Source organism: Salvelinus sp. IW2-2015, linkage group LG16 (genome assembly GCF_002910315.2).
Source record: "Salvelinus sp. IW2-2015 linkage group LG16, ASM291031v2, whole genome shotgun sequence".
In the NCBI taxonomy this organism is placed as follows: domain Eukaryota; kingdom Metazoa; phylum Chordata; class Actinopteri; order Salmoniformes; family Salmonidae; genus Salvelinus; species Salvelinus sp. IW2-2015.
The window spans coordinates 21125611-21139960 of record NC_036856.1 but is presented as its reverse complement, the minus strand read 5'-3'; the positions used below and the strand labels follow the sequence as shown (position 1 = coordinate 21139960).

At 42.5% G+C, this 14350-nt stretch overlaps 1 protein-coding gene across 1 annotated transcript in view; it reads right to left on the bottom strand.

Annotated features, from left to right (window-relative positions):
- Nucleotides 1-12668, bottom strand: part of ect2 (epithelial cell transforming 2) — a 29302-nt gene extending 16634 nt beyond the window's left edge. Inside the window, 23 exon segments of the mRNA XM_070447598.1 lie at nt 702-780; nt 918-999; nt 1938-2034; nt 2241-2351; nt 2430-2498; nt 2745-2864; nt 3990-4114; nt 5049-5139; nt 5142-5179; nt 5182-5272; nt 5710-5759; nt 5762-5771; nt 6163-6277; nt 6452-6530; nt 6533-6585; nt 7150-7220; nt 7923-8030; nt 8163-8252; nt 8922-9104; nt 9682-9777; nt 10952-11031; nt 11181-11339; nt 12322-12668. Coding sequence (XP_070303699.1) covers nt 702-780; nt 918-999; nt 1938-2034; nt 2241-2351; nt 2430-2498; nt 2745-2864; nt 3990-4114; nt 5049-5139; nt 5142-5179; nt 5182-5272; nt 5710-5759; nt 5762-5771; nt 6163-6277; nt 6452-6530; nt 6533-6585; nt 7150-7220; nt 7923-8030; nt 8163-8252; nt 8922-9104; nt 9682-9777; nt 10952-11031; nt 11181-11310 — 1968 coding nt within the window. The 5' untranslated portion in view covers nt 11311-11339; nt 12322-12668.
- Between the last annotated feature and the right edge of the window lie 1682 nt (nt 12669-14350).

The following is a 14350-nucleotide window of genomic DNA, read 5'->3' as shown; positions in this document are numbered from 1 at the left end:
AAACCAATTTCATTCCATGCATCAACCAGCTATGAGGAGCTGGCTCTCTCAGCGCAACAGACAATCCTATTCCTCTCAAAACGCTGAATGTGTTTGGTTTGATTTTCGATTTGCATTGATGTCAGAATGATTAGAGGGACCAGAGTGCTGAGTACCGGCCATTAGTGACTGATAGTTAGCAAGTTTGGTAGACTACTAATGACCATCAGTGGCATCAGAGCTCAGTTTTGGAGAAGCCTAGTTACCGTGACCGTGGAATTTGACAGCAGTCGTGACTTAATATGTGGCATTAATATGGTCACCCTAACTCTGCTTAACCAAATCCAGATAAGAGCTATCCTCACAGCCCAGAGCCAGAGGTGTACCAATTCACTCCCTCTAGTACCAACTCAAGTCCACTATGATCACCTCAAAACAGGACACCAGAACACAGAAGAATGGCTTGGTTCAGATTATACACACAGCGCAACATAAATTCTATCCAGAATGTAACTTGAAACATGCACAATAAGCCATGCATTACAAGATAAACATATGCATTGAACAGTGCGAAAAATGCATCCCAGGGAAATTTGAAATATGGGTATCAGCCTGAACGCATAGGGAGAGGCCTGGCCGTTATTGTGCTGGAGGACAGCCATTTACAGATTAAAGGCTCAACAAAGGTTGCCACATTCTAGTGACGAAATACACAAACTTACAGGGCAGCCGTCAACTTCATAGACAACATCAAAGATCTGCTTCTGTCCCTCTGTCTTTCTCTTGTCTTCGTTTATATGACTGGGGGATAAAATGCATTCAGTTTAGCCAACTGATACTACAATAATTTTATGTAAATGTGAGGGATAATGGATGAGGCTTCAACTTCATTACAACAAAATGCTTCAGGCATTGCTGGAAATGCACAGTTGACTCACGTCATAACTTCCTTGAGTGATTCGATTGCCTTCTCCAAAGTGATTTTGTCAGGGTTGTCTTCGGCAGTATGCTTCTTAATATCTGCAGCATGGATGGGGTCAATGGACAATAACATACATAATTGATAGAATAATGAAAAGTCAACGGCAAACTGTTATGACAAGGACAAATTTATAACAGTGGATAAAGGCGAGGTGCATATTTTTCCTTTATGACACTTCAGTTGCAAATAAAGCACTCTTCATACTAGTGTTGTCACGATAACAGAATTTTGAATTCGATACCAGGTTTAGTATCACGATACTCGATACCAAAACGATGCCACGGCAAAAAAAAAGAAAGCGGGGAGAATTTTTTGGTGGAAGGCTAAACTAGTTACAACTTATTAGTTAGCAACATATTTATGACTTAAATTTCTCCAAAAAAAGTGTAACACAGTAAATGTAATGTAGGCCTGCCTACCTGTTACAATTGATCCGTGTTACATTTAAAATCACATCAAATTTCATTCAGCCCCGGTCTCCCGTATGCAGTCACGTCGAATTGCGGAGCACTATTCTGATACTGTTTCAAAAATTTGCAGTTTGCGCTAGTTTTTTTAGGAGTTGAAAAATAAATGAGGTTGTGATGGAAAGCTGGTCTTTTTAACAAGGGCCATCAGAAGTGCTTTCAAAGTGTTTCCCGCGATTGCTTAAAAGCTGACTCCCCATTGCATGCGCAAGAAACTAAGCCTAGTACTGCCTTGAGAGAATTCAGACAAATTGACAGATACGATCCGCTCAGTCAGTTTACGACATGAGACACATTTGATAGAAGTACCGAAAGTAAGAGATTCTACAACTGAACCGTTTTTCATGTTGTAGTATCTAAAAAGTACCACAGTTTCACGATACCATGCAACACTTCTTCATACTGCAGCTGAGGAGAATGCATTGCAATTAGTACTTTATCATAGCACATATGCAGCATGTGGCTCAACATGTGGCTGTCAAGTGTGAGCAGTGTGTGGTGTAGTCTACCGTTGAGAAGGAGGGCAACGCTTGGCAGTCTCTGCACGGGGCGAATCAGAAGCTCCACCAGTTTCTGCCGCCCACACTCGGGCTTCGACTGATTGATCTGGAGGCAAGAAAACACTAATGTTGAAGGAGAGGAGACCTGACAGATGTCGCAAACTACTCATATAAACATGCTCACACAGAGTTTCTCAAAGCTTACTTCACATAAAGAGATGAGAAATGAATGATCTTTAACATGAGGCATATGGTAACTTCAAAACCCACACTCACATGGATGTATACACAAATGTACATAGTCTCACATACCTTGAGGAAAGCATGGAAACGTGGCTTCTGCTTCTCACACCTCACTATCGTATCCTTGCTCATCTCAAAGAAGTTGACGAATGGTGGGTAAGCCTTCACCAGGTCTCTAGACTGACAGAGAGAAAGGAACAGGCAGAATGTCCAAAATGTCTAAATACAACAGTCAGAACAAAGGCTTGTTATACTCACGTATTTGAGAATGATGTCACCGACACTCTTGTCCTCAGACCAGTCCATAACCAGCTCTTCCAGATCGGCCTGTCAAAACAACCCAATAAGCAGAGACACACAGAGGGCCTTTAGATGACTACTGCAGACTGAACTCTTGTTCAGTCTGGGCGACGCACAATTGGTCATTAGGGCGACGCACAATTGGCCCAGCGTCCTCCAAGTTTGGCCGGGGTAGGCCGTCATTGTAAATAAGAATTTGTTCGTAACTGACTTGCTAAAGATAAATAAAAAATAAATACAAACTTTGGACATTTCCAGGAGAGAAGTGCTTACCTTTATCCTGGTGTGTACATCATAGATCTCTGGGATGCTGCCAAAGATGGTCTTAATTTCTTCCTGAGCCAAAATGGGTCCTCCAACTTGGTCTTCCTTTTCCAGGGGGAGTTTGAACAACTATAGGAACAGACATTTCAGGTGAGACACAGCCAAGATCCCACTATTCCCTAAACCAATACACACACACACACACCCCAATACAGATGGTACCATTGACTTATGCATGGGTGGAGAAGTCAACCAACTGGCTGTGAAACAAGTGGTTTAGATAAGGCCTCACTATTTCAGACTGAATATTACAACCAGAATGTCATAAAAAACGTAGACAGTAAATCTATTTTCAGCATTGGGGAAGAGAAAAATATTTAGAGTGCAGGTATGTATTAAATATAACAAGCTAACCTCCCTTCCCATCTAATTGAAGACTTAAAAAAACACCCAAACAATAGGTCTTTAATATAATCAACTAAAAGGAATTAATCCCATTAAAATCCCTGTGACCTAGCTAAGCTATATTCAGCTTTCCCTGTAAAAGATATAAAAAAGGCTCCAAATGGCTTTTAATTACAATTTGTTCTAATAAAAACACATTTTAACGAGCGCCCAACATGTGTGAATCATAATGGAAAATTAGTATTCAAGCCCACTCTTGGCAGGCCAGCTTATCGGCGAACTTCAGAAGGCAGTGGACATGAGGTCGACCTGTCAGCAGTCAGTGTTAAAGACCATTTGATGTGAAGCCTGCCATCTGTCTCATCTGAGCTGGCATGGTGTAGTGGGCATGGGGCAGAGGACACAATACTACTGGTTACTTCTTAAGACTGGTGGTGGGTGACCAGGCGTGGGTGAAAGTGAGCACAGGTGACTTAGGGGGGAGTGAGCCAAGGAGTGGGTACATTATTTTTGGCATAGTGATGTTTGCTTAACCAGAGAGTGAGCGAGGACATTCCATTCTACTGGTATCATAGTAATGCTATAGCAAGCAGAGAGAGATGGAGAGCTGCCAAAGTGGGAGCAATGAGACAAGGAAAGGCCTGAGGCTTGGATCGATGAGCAACACAGTGAGTGGTGTGGTGTGAGTGGGAGCCTGCCTGCCTTGCTGACAGTCCTGACGCTCATAATCCTATTCATTTTCTCCCCCACTGGTCACTGGACTCAGGCACCGGTGGGACAGCCTGATAAGGACCCTAGCATCCCCGGTGGTGTTATGTGAGCCCCATGTCCACAGCAGCAGCAACAAACCTGCATGACTGTGGTGAGAATATCCACATAGTTGCTCTCTGTCTGGTATAACTCCTTGGAGACCTGCCATCTTGCAGACTGCTTCAGGACAGCAGGTGTAGAGCTCTTCGACGGCCGGGAGTGTTCTGGGAAAGTGCCAGAGAGTCGAGAAGTGAATATTGATTGAGACAGTGGAGAAAAACATGTTTTCTTCGACAATACACAATCCAGAACTTCCTGTATGTCTCATAGTTGAGGAAATAAGAGTATATTGTCTGACATGCAAAGTGAGAGCTACTCTGTGGAAGCGTTGGGCTTTTGTCTTAGCTAGCGAGAATCGTTTGAGTAGGCAACAAGTGTATTTCATACCATCGCACCCCTTCATATCATCTCACCCTCAAATCAACTCTCCGGGATTTAACAATCAATATACTATTCTTCCTCTTTGATCAGCAAGACAGCACTAAAAAAACTTATTATACAGTTTCTAATATCATGCAAAATCAGATTCCACCACAGTGACAGTTCAACTGATCCTGTCTTTTCCTGCCTGCGCTAAAGATAGAGTGACTCCTGGGACGAGTCCACCATGAAGCCTCCTCGGTCTCTGTGGCCTGGGCTGGCTGGGTGCATGGGAGGCCTCTATGTGCCGTCCCTGCTGAGGGTAGGGGTGCTAGTGCAGTGGAAGGTCCACTCTTGGTCTCCCCCCTACGCCTCTCTCTGGCACTCCTCATCCTCCTCTGCCTGCTGGTCTCAGCACATACCCTCATACGCCTGCTGCGCTCTACACTGTTCTCTGAAAGACAGGGTGTTCAGTCTCATTGGGGGGGGGTTCAAACAGAATAGCAGAGCGTGTTGCTCTCCCTGCCTCCCTCTGCGACCAGCAGTGACTGTCCCACAGTCCTATGACAGGGCCCTGATTACAACTGACATGAGACACTAATTATGCTATAAACCCTGTCTCTTTTGCCTGCAATAACTTTTAACGAGGACAGAGGGGCTTATTAACAACCGTCAAAGTGTTTCCCAGAACTGTGACATGACGTATGGCTGATTATGAGTGACTATGGCTCCTCTCACCTGCCAGGGTCTTGCAGGTCTCTGGGGTGTTGGAGATGTCCAGCAGAGAACCAATGGACAGGGAGTGCTCGGCAGAAGCGCTCTTGCGGGGGGAGGGAAGGGGGAGATCTCCGTCTCCTTGGTGAGCTGGCCAGAGTGTCCCTCAGACGCCTCCTCTTCCGGTTACTGTTGGGTGTGTTGAGGGACAGCAGGGACACAGCCTTCTTCATCATAGGACTGTCCATCTGAGAGCAGGAGAGTAGCAGAAACATGGGCATGACGGATGAAGGTGTATGGAGAAACCCCCCCGATAATTTCACCTAGTTTATTACGCAAAGCAGTGACGTGGAAGTGTACGGACTACGTTTACATGCAAAAATACTACAATTGGGAATACTCAGATTTATATAATAGTTCGATAAAATTGTTAAGATGGTTTGCAAGACTACATGCTGAGACTTTGAAAAATGCAGAAAAACTTTCTATCACAGCAACTAAATCATTTTGTGGGGCCTATTTGATTCTGAGTTGGACAAAGTGTTTTTGATTTTCCTAGCCCACTTCACTCACACAAAAGAGGGAGACTCGTGAGGATGTGTGCGACACAGGTATAGAATATCAGCATTGTCCATTCCACTGTAGAGATTTCTGCATATATCTGACTGACTCAGACAGAACTTACCTTCTCATAGAAGTACATGGACTCCCCTGCTCTGGCATCCATCTGTATCTCCCCCAGAACCACTTGAACAGTCAAAGAAACAGAGTATTGATACTAGGCAGGGAACACCAGTGTTGACTATCTCTGTTCAAATTACATGCCTAGTCGAAAGGAAATAAAATATTGATCCATCCAAGTCAGTATATCAATACAACTAAACACATGAATAGAAATGCTTATTTTACATACTGTTTAGAAAAATAACAATGCTTATTTTCCAAGACTCGACAGTGCCAACATATTGAAAAATGCATTAATTTGAGGTGCATAAATGCCTGAATTTTAGGTAGTATGCTTCAGTCAGACAAACTGTTCATATGTATAAAAAAAAAAAAAAAAAAAAAAAAGAATGTTTATATCTGCCTCCCCCAGTTCAGTGACGTAAGTTGAGATCTACTACATTGAAGTGCTCACCTCCTGTTTGACAACATAAAGTCTCTTTGACGGAACGAATGGCAGTTCCTTAACAGAGTTTTCCTCCACTACCATGTGAGTGCACTTCTCATCTCAACCTCCAGGTAGCTGCCGCCTAGGAGAAACACATTAGGATTAAGGTTTTAGAAACTACAGAAGGACTCCATAAAATAAAATACTATTGAAGAGGAACATGAGCATGCAGAGCAGCGTTTGTAAAGACTAGACATAACAAATCAAAGAATAAAAAAATACTGAAACGGTCTAACGAATCAGCAAGATCTCAGGCCAATACCATGTTTGACTCCTTTCCTCCATGTTGGTCTTGTCTTCGTCTGAGAAGCCCAGGAAGCTCAGCACACAGTCTTGAAAGGGGGAACTTTGAACTCTGTGCGGAACTCTTCATCTCCAGCATGGAACTTACTGTAGGAACAGGTGTTGTCAGAACCTATGCTTGAACACTGAGTATACAAAACATTAAGAACACCTACTTTTCCATGACAGACTGACCAAGTGAATCCATGTGAAAGCTATGAAGGGGAGGAACAGGTTAAATAACAGTTTTTAAGCCTTGAGACAATTGAGGCATGGATTGTGTATGTGCCATTCAGAGGTGAACGGGCAAGACAAAACATGCAAGTGCCTTTGAACTGGCATGTTAGTAGGTGCCATGCGCAACAGTCTGTGTCAAGAACGGCAAAGCTGCTGGGTTAACGCTCAACAGTTTCCTGTGTTTCAAGAATTGTCCACCACCCAAAGGACATCTCGACAACTGTCGGAAGCAATGAAGTCAACATGAGCCAGCTCCCCGTGGAACGCTACCAACACTTGCACAGCCCATGCCCTGACAAATTGAGACTGTTCTGAGGGAAGAGGGGTGCAACTCAATATTAGGAAGGTGTTCCTAATGTTTTGTATACAATAGTATAAGTTGATGTACAAACATGAATGTGAAGACCACAATCAGGTCCATGAGGAGGTACTTACACATCATCTCTATGCTCCCAGGCCTTATGGATCCATGTTGGGTGAAGGATGGTGCCCATACACACAGCAAGCTACAAGAAACAGGTACACGTCACATTAGGAAATGATTGATTGTTTAGAAATGTGTATTGAGGTTACTGGCCCGCTGTAACATTAACCGCAGCATAGGGTGGTTATGGGTGTGTATGTATATATATATATATACATATATACATACACACACACCAGTACTGCAAGAGGTCACAAGTTTATTCTCAAAGCTAAGGATCAAAAAAGGCATGTGTATTGTAACTGCTCTCATTCTTGTACTTTTGTAAAAACTAAGACACTCTCGATGTAAAACAGCTCAGTCTGTCTGTTAAGAGAACAAAGCTAATTTCCTGTTTAAAGTGCTGGAGCAAAACATGACGAAACTAGTTAAGCTTTCAATTCAGAAAAGGATGGGGTGTGGAGAAAAGCAAACAGAACTATAGAGAATCAATAAAAATAACAATTTCAGTCAGCAAGTGAAATGTCATGTAATGAAAAAAATAATCCAGAGTTAAGAGCGACTCCCTGAGGTGAATCTATCAAAAACACAGCTTAAAAGAACCAATGAGGGAGTGTATTAGCACGCCGCGATTTTGATAGTTTAAACTGTGCTGTGAACTAAGTTTGAAGATCTTCAGTTGAGTACGAAAAATTGGTGGCACACAATCGCAAATAAATCATATGGATTAGGCTTATACATGAGCTCTTCCAGATGGAGGAAATGTTAGGGGTGTTTTACAAACCTTGTACTTCTCGCCATGAGTGGAGTATGCAATGAGATGGGTGACTTTAGTGCTGAAGTCCTTACGGATTGCGCCACCCATGTGATGCACCAGATTCACCAGGTTTTTCTGCAGGGATAAACAAAAGTGACATTTGACACCAAAAATATCTCTCTCAGCATCAAAATAGCAAGCAAACCAACATGTTGGTACTTGGTAGTGTTACAAATGACAAAATCAGCTTGAATGCATTCCACTTACAACTTCCTCTTTACTGCGGAAACCAGTGAAACACAGTGACAAGTTGAGCATGGTGGTCGAGTATAAAGGACGAGAGGAAAATGGCAGGGGCTGTGGGAAACAAACATGGTTCTCATAAATCTCTGATACTGAAAACATTCCTCCACTGCTTGTATCAAGTTCTAATCTTTTGGGGGTGCTTTACTGGTCAGTAGCAAAGCTGTACGGCCTATGCATGTGTAAACATGTGATGTTATACAGAACACAAACATCTCGAAGTTAACAGGCTCTGTAGATAAGGGGAGAGAGAGCCGGAGATAATTACTCATTCTGAATATTATGGCCATATTTCATGCCTTTTGCATCCGTGTCTGTCCATGTTCAGTTTTTAGAGTTGTGATTTACTCCTCCATAGATCTAGTGTCATCTTAGAGCGGTGTCTGGTGAGATGTGCAGTGATCTGTGGCCAGTGGTGTGTTCATCTTCTGCAGTAATCGGACTGTGTTGAGCAGGTGCTCTGCTTAGACCCAGATAACAGTGACGCATTTCTCAGGGTTCATGGGAACAATCAAAACCCTCCTATAAATCTATTTAACTTCAAAGCACAACTTTCCCTGCATTTTACTTCATCTTCCTGTAGCAGGCAGATGCTAAATTGCACCATAACAGTCAAAACATCAGATCTTGAACCTGAGAGGAATGATCCATAGCTGAGCACTGAGCGCCATCCCTGAGTGATTGAGTGAGAATATTACAGGAGTGATTTGCTCCTGTCCTTACCTCCTCTCGTCCCGCACAGTGCAGAACAACCGGGGGGCCCACGATCCGGTTGTCATGTTTGTAAAGGTAGCTGTAGTCAGGCGAGGCAAAGTCTGTGAGCACGAACACAGTCTCAAACTCTGTGTTTTCTCCGTTTCCAAACTCTTTGACATCGTCTGTCTTTATGCAAGGCACATTGATATCCTGTGGATTAAAATACTGTTAATGAGAGCAGGGACACACAAGTAGTTTTGATATAAAAAGGAGCAATTTTATAATTATGAGGGGTATATCATATTGCAATATGAATGACTCATTTAAAGCACATTTAGGTGAGTTTAGAGCAAACAGGAACATTGAAGTTCAGGTACTTGAAAGCCGTTCCTTCATTTGCAGACACACACACTGCCGCCCACCATGATGACATTCCTAAATGCCGTATGAAATTAATTGAGTGCTCACTCAGATGGTGTTATTTTGTTTTTGATTAACTCACTAAATTGAATCAAGAGCAGAAATTGAATCAAGAACACAAAAGGTTAAATATTACTACCATACATCAGAGTACAGCGCAATAGAGTAATCAACAGTGTGAACGTGTTAGATCATTATGTTAAACATTTAGCTTGGACACCAGGTGTTAATAGAAATCTGTGACATTTAACAGTAATTGTGACGATACTGCTGCAGTTACACACAAATCACCCTGTGATTGCCCATGCAGACACCCCCTTGGTGCATTAAAGCATGCAACACACTCACAGTCTGGACAGACACATACCATATTGACTATAGATTTGATAAATTTCTCTCCGGCCTCAACACCCGGTTCCCCTCCTTTAATCTTAACCACCGGAACTTCCATTATTCTGACGGCCTGTAAAATTAAGCATTAACTTCAAGCTGGCGACACCAAACTGACAAATTCTCTGAACCAGGGGCCAGTGTCCTTGCAACCCAGAAGGCAAGGACTTCAAACAAATGTCAAGTGCAATCCAGGGGGAAAGTTCTGATATATTAAAAGTTCAAAGCAGCAGGACAACTTATTTTTGTCAATTCAGTCCGATTAAACTGTTGGCGGATGTGACAGCAATAAAATTTGATTTGAGTAGTTACATACATGGTTTGCAGATGTTATTGCGAGTGTAGCGAAATGTTTGTGCCGACAGTGCAGCACTTATCTATGTACAGATTGTCCCACGAAATAGATAATTTAAAGGGGATGTTCAAACATGTTTAAATGTAGCCTTATTTTCAATCGTTCTGTGCATGTAGTTGATACCCCAAAATGTTAAAAAAACATATTTTGTTTAAGACAAAATTGCTTGTTACATTTAGCAGAGTCATAATTTGCCATTGAATACAATGCAATTTGAAAATGTGTCTAAAGCATGTTATAAAAATCTGCAAAACACTCCAAACCAACTCATATTACAACACAATCTCATTCTGGATAATGCCTCTGTACAATATATATATATTTTTTAATAAATGTTCTCCACTGTACCATAAATCCATGTTCGAATGATACTGTTTTAAAAAAACAAAAAATGCAAATATGGATTTATGAGGCAGTGGGGATTTTTTTTTTAAGGATGCAGAGGCATTATCCTGAACGAGATTCTGTTTATTCTTCAGATATGACAAGTTTCTCAGTTGTTCTCAAGGGTGAACTCATTTTATTCCAGCAGTTAGGCTTGTCCTGTTTCACGATCACAGACAAATCACATTTGCCCACTCTCCTCCCCTGACTCACACACAGACATGTCTCCTGTCCTGCCTTCACTATGAAAGCTTTGGCAGTAGTGGGTCTCTAAAGGCTACGGACAGGACAGAGTCTGAAGTTTAACTGGAGAACCTGGGTGAGATTCTTCTCATCTTCGCCAAAGCTAGACCTCTAAATATATAGGCTTATTAGTCCCACATGTATTTGTAATGACATTGACTCAATGCACTCATTATCCTTAAAACAATCAAAACAATCACAAGAAACAAAACAATGCAATGTTTTCACAATGACAACTGGGTTCAGAACTATTAGGGCATGGTACCTGCAGTGCTTTAACAAGTGCTCCATTTTTGGCAGCTTCTCCCACAAGAACGACTCTGGTTTCGACACGATGCAGCATCTCTACAAGAGAATACAGAGGACTAAGGGCTCAGTGAATCTCAAAGGTAATGTGAAAGCAATCATAGAAAGAAGTCTTTTCTGTTTTGAGTGACAGCCTCAGGTGAAAGGAAGTTAATATCCAACTGATTGAGAGAAGGGGAAACTCTTGCCTTCCATGTCTTCAGAGTCCAAACTCAGGAATACATCCTTAGTAGTCTCAGCCAACCTGGAGTCATACACAGAGGAGTCCACCAGCAGGCTACGAGCCATCCCCAAAGTAACTATGCTGCTGTCAGCCATGGCAGTGTGACAAGGGTGGTGGCACAATCCTGTCCAAACAATCAAAAGTTCGGAGAGTCAAAGCTTGAGGAGAGAGTGAGGTGTCAACTGCCAAACCACTTGGAATAAAAATGGAAACGAATGTTATGTTCTAGTCTGAACTAGAACTGACTGTGCTGCTACAAAGCCAGAACTGACTGTCCTGCTACAAAGCCAGAACTGGCTGTGCTGCTACAAAGCCAGAACTGGCTGTGCTGCTACAAAGCCAAAACTAGCTTGGATGAGTGCTGTTGATCTGAGTGTTAACGTTAGAATCAAGATAGCAAGCTAGGCACATGATTACGATTGGTTTGTTTTCTAAGATTTAACGTTACATACAGTATCTGAATATTGGTAACTGTTAGTTAGCTAACGTTASCTATGTGCACATTGGTGCAATGTCTAAGTTGGTTTGAGAAAGTAAGAAGTTGGTCCATTAACGTTTGCTAACTAACTAACAACTACTGTTCTAAATGTATAACTAGTTATCGTTATTCAGACAGGGTATTTCAAGCGTTTTTGGTAGCTATCTTGGCATTTAACATTATTCGTACTTTAGCATTGTGACAACATCAGGAGTCTGTGTAACGTTAGCTATGCTGTGTGTCCCAAAGTTAGACATACTCAGTCGATTTTTCCCCCTCCCCTGTTGAAAGCCATATCCCATGGCCATGTACAAATACAGTAACATACATCCCCGGTTGTTAATCAAGGTTGTTGCTGTTACTTAGCTATCTAGAAACAATGTGTACGTTAACGTACAGTGGACAAACTTGTCAGAGGCTGAACGAAGCAGGCTGGCTAACGTTAACAGTAGTTATATACATTACCCAACAACGTGTTGCTAGCGACCTGAACAACTTTAGCTAGCTAATTAACGCGAGCTCACTTGTTGAGCATGCTTGCTAGCAAGGCCAAGGGTGCACATTGTTAGCTAGCTACTTAATAATCATGGTTGCTGGGAGAAGTAAACAGAAACATCAAAGGACTTACCCAAAGCTTTGGAAATAACAAAAAAATAATCGCAGGTGACAGTTGCAAACTGGCTAGCCGACCAGTTCAGCTAGCGGTTGGCTAACTGAATTGACACTGCTATCTGCAGGTTATTCCTGTCTCTAAAAGTAAATATATATATATGTTTGCTGTACAACAAACAAATATTTGCGTAACTCCTGGTTGAAATCTTATCTAATGCATACTGAAAACGCGAAATTAACTTTGGTTGTCGGAATTAATTGTTTGTCTGCATAATCCATTTTGTTTGGGACATTGTACGCCCGTGGACAAAACAGTTCGCTCGACCTGAATTCAAAAAGCAAGGCATACGAAGCTTCTGTAATCTGATTGGACAAGAATGGGAAAGCCTGAGCGGAAGCAGCACTGCGGGGCTTCTGACTGGCTCGTGGATTCAAACTGCGATGCCCACTGACACTGCGGTGGACACGGGTTGACTACGATGTTGCACACACACCTTTTCATCAGAGATTCTTCAAATTCCCCGCTTCTATTATAAATCCCTAAATAAACGTGGGCAACTTGTAGTTAATTGAGATGTGGGACAATGGTCGTCTATATTACATACCTCATTACATACCTCTGGTGTTTTTCAAGCTAGAATATTGTTGACCAAAATAACAAAGATATTAGCCTGCCCTATTGCTGGCAACCTACCAATAACCTACCAAATGCCAACTGTTACAGTGCTGTTAATAAGTATTGCATAAAGCTTCAAGTTCCTCGCAGTACACATTGACAATCTGTAATGGTCCACCCACACAGACAGTGTGGTGAAGTAGGCGCAACAGCGCCTCTTCAAACTCAGGAGGCTGAAGAAATTTGGCTTGGCCCCTAAGACCCTCACAAACTTTTACAGATGCACAATTGAGAGAATCCTGTCGGGCTGTATCGCTGCCTGGTACAGCAACTCCACCATCCGCAACCGCAGGGCTCTCCAGAGGGTGGTGCGGTCTGCCCAACGCATCCCCAGTGGCACACTGCCACCTACAGCACCCAATGTCACAGGAAGGCCAAAAAGACAATCAAGGACATCAACCACCCGAGCCACGGCCTGTTCTCCCTGCTACCACCCAGAAGAGGTCAATACAGGTGCACCAAAACTGTGACTGAGAAACTGAAAAACAGCTTCTATCTCAAGGCCATCAGACTGTTAAATAGCCATCACTAGCCGGCTATCGCCTGGTTATTCACTGGACCTTAGAAGATGCTGCCCTATATACATAGACATGGAATCACTGGTCACTTTAATAGTGGGACACTAGCCACTTTAATAAGGTTTACATACTGCTTTACTAATTTTATATTTATATACTGTATTCTATTCTACTGCATTTTAGTCAATGCCACTCCGACATTGCTCATCCTAATATTTATATATTTCTTAATTCCATTCTTTTACTTTTAGATTTGTATGTATTGTTGTGAATTGTTAGATACTACTGCACTGTTGGAGCTAGGAACACAAGCATTTCGCTACACCTGCAATAACATCTGCTAAATATGTTTATGACCAATAACATTTGATTTGAGAAAGGTGCATTGTACATTCACAAGTGAGATAGGCTAGCACATAATGTATTCCTCTCCCCTGTTTCTAGGCTTACATGAAGAGGAGTGTGGAGCAACAAGACAGCGTCAACCTACGGTTTTCATTTCAGTCCCTCTCAGGCAAATCAACTTTCTCAGACTTGCACCCAGACAAGGCTTCAAGACAAAATACCTATAGTACAGGCCTACCTCTTTGAACTGCCCAAGATTCCCTGGTGTCATCACTGAGAGTTTGTTCCTGGGGCCGATGCTCATGATTAATTCCTCCCAGCAGGCCCTTCTGGCTGCGGTGCAGAGTTTGTCTTCACAGAGCCTCTGGAAACCTGCACCAAGCCTGGAGGACAAAGTGATGAGCGCAAGCAAGTCCCTTTCCTCCTTTTCCTTTTTTCCTCAAGCCCCAGCTTCTGTATGCCTGTCACATCTCCAGCTCTTTGTGTCAACTCCTCTCTCCACCTGT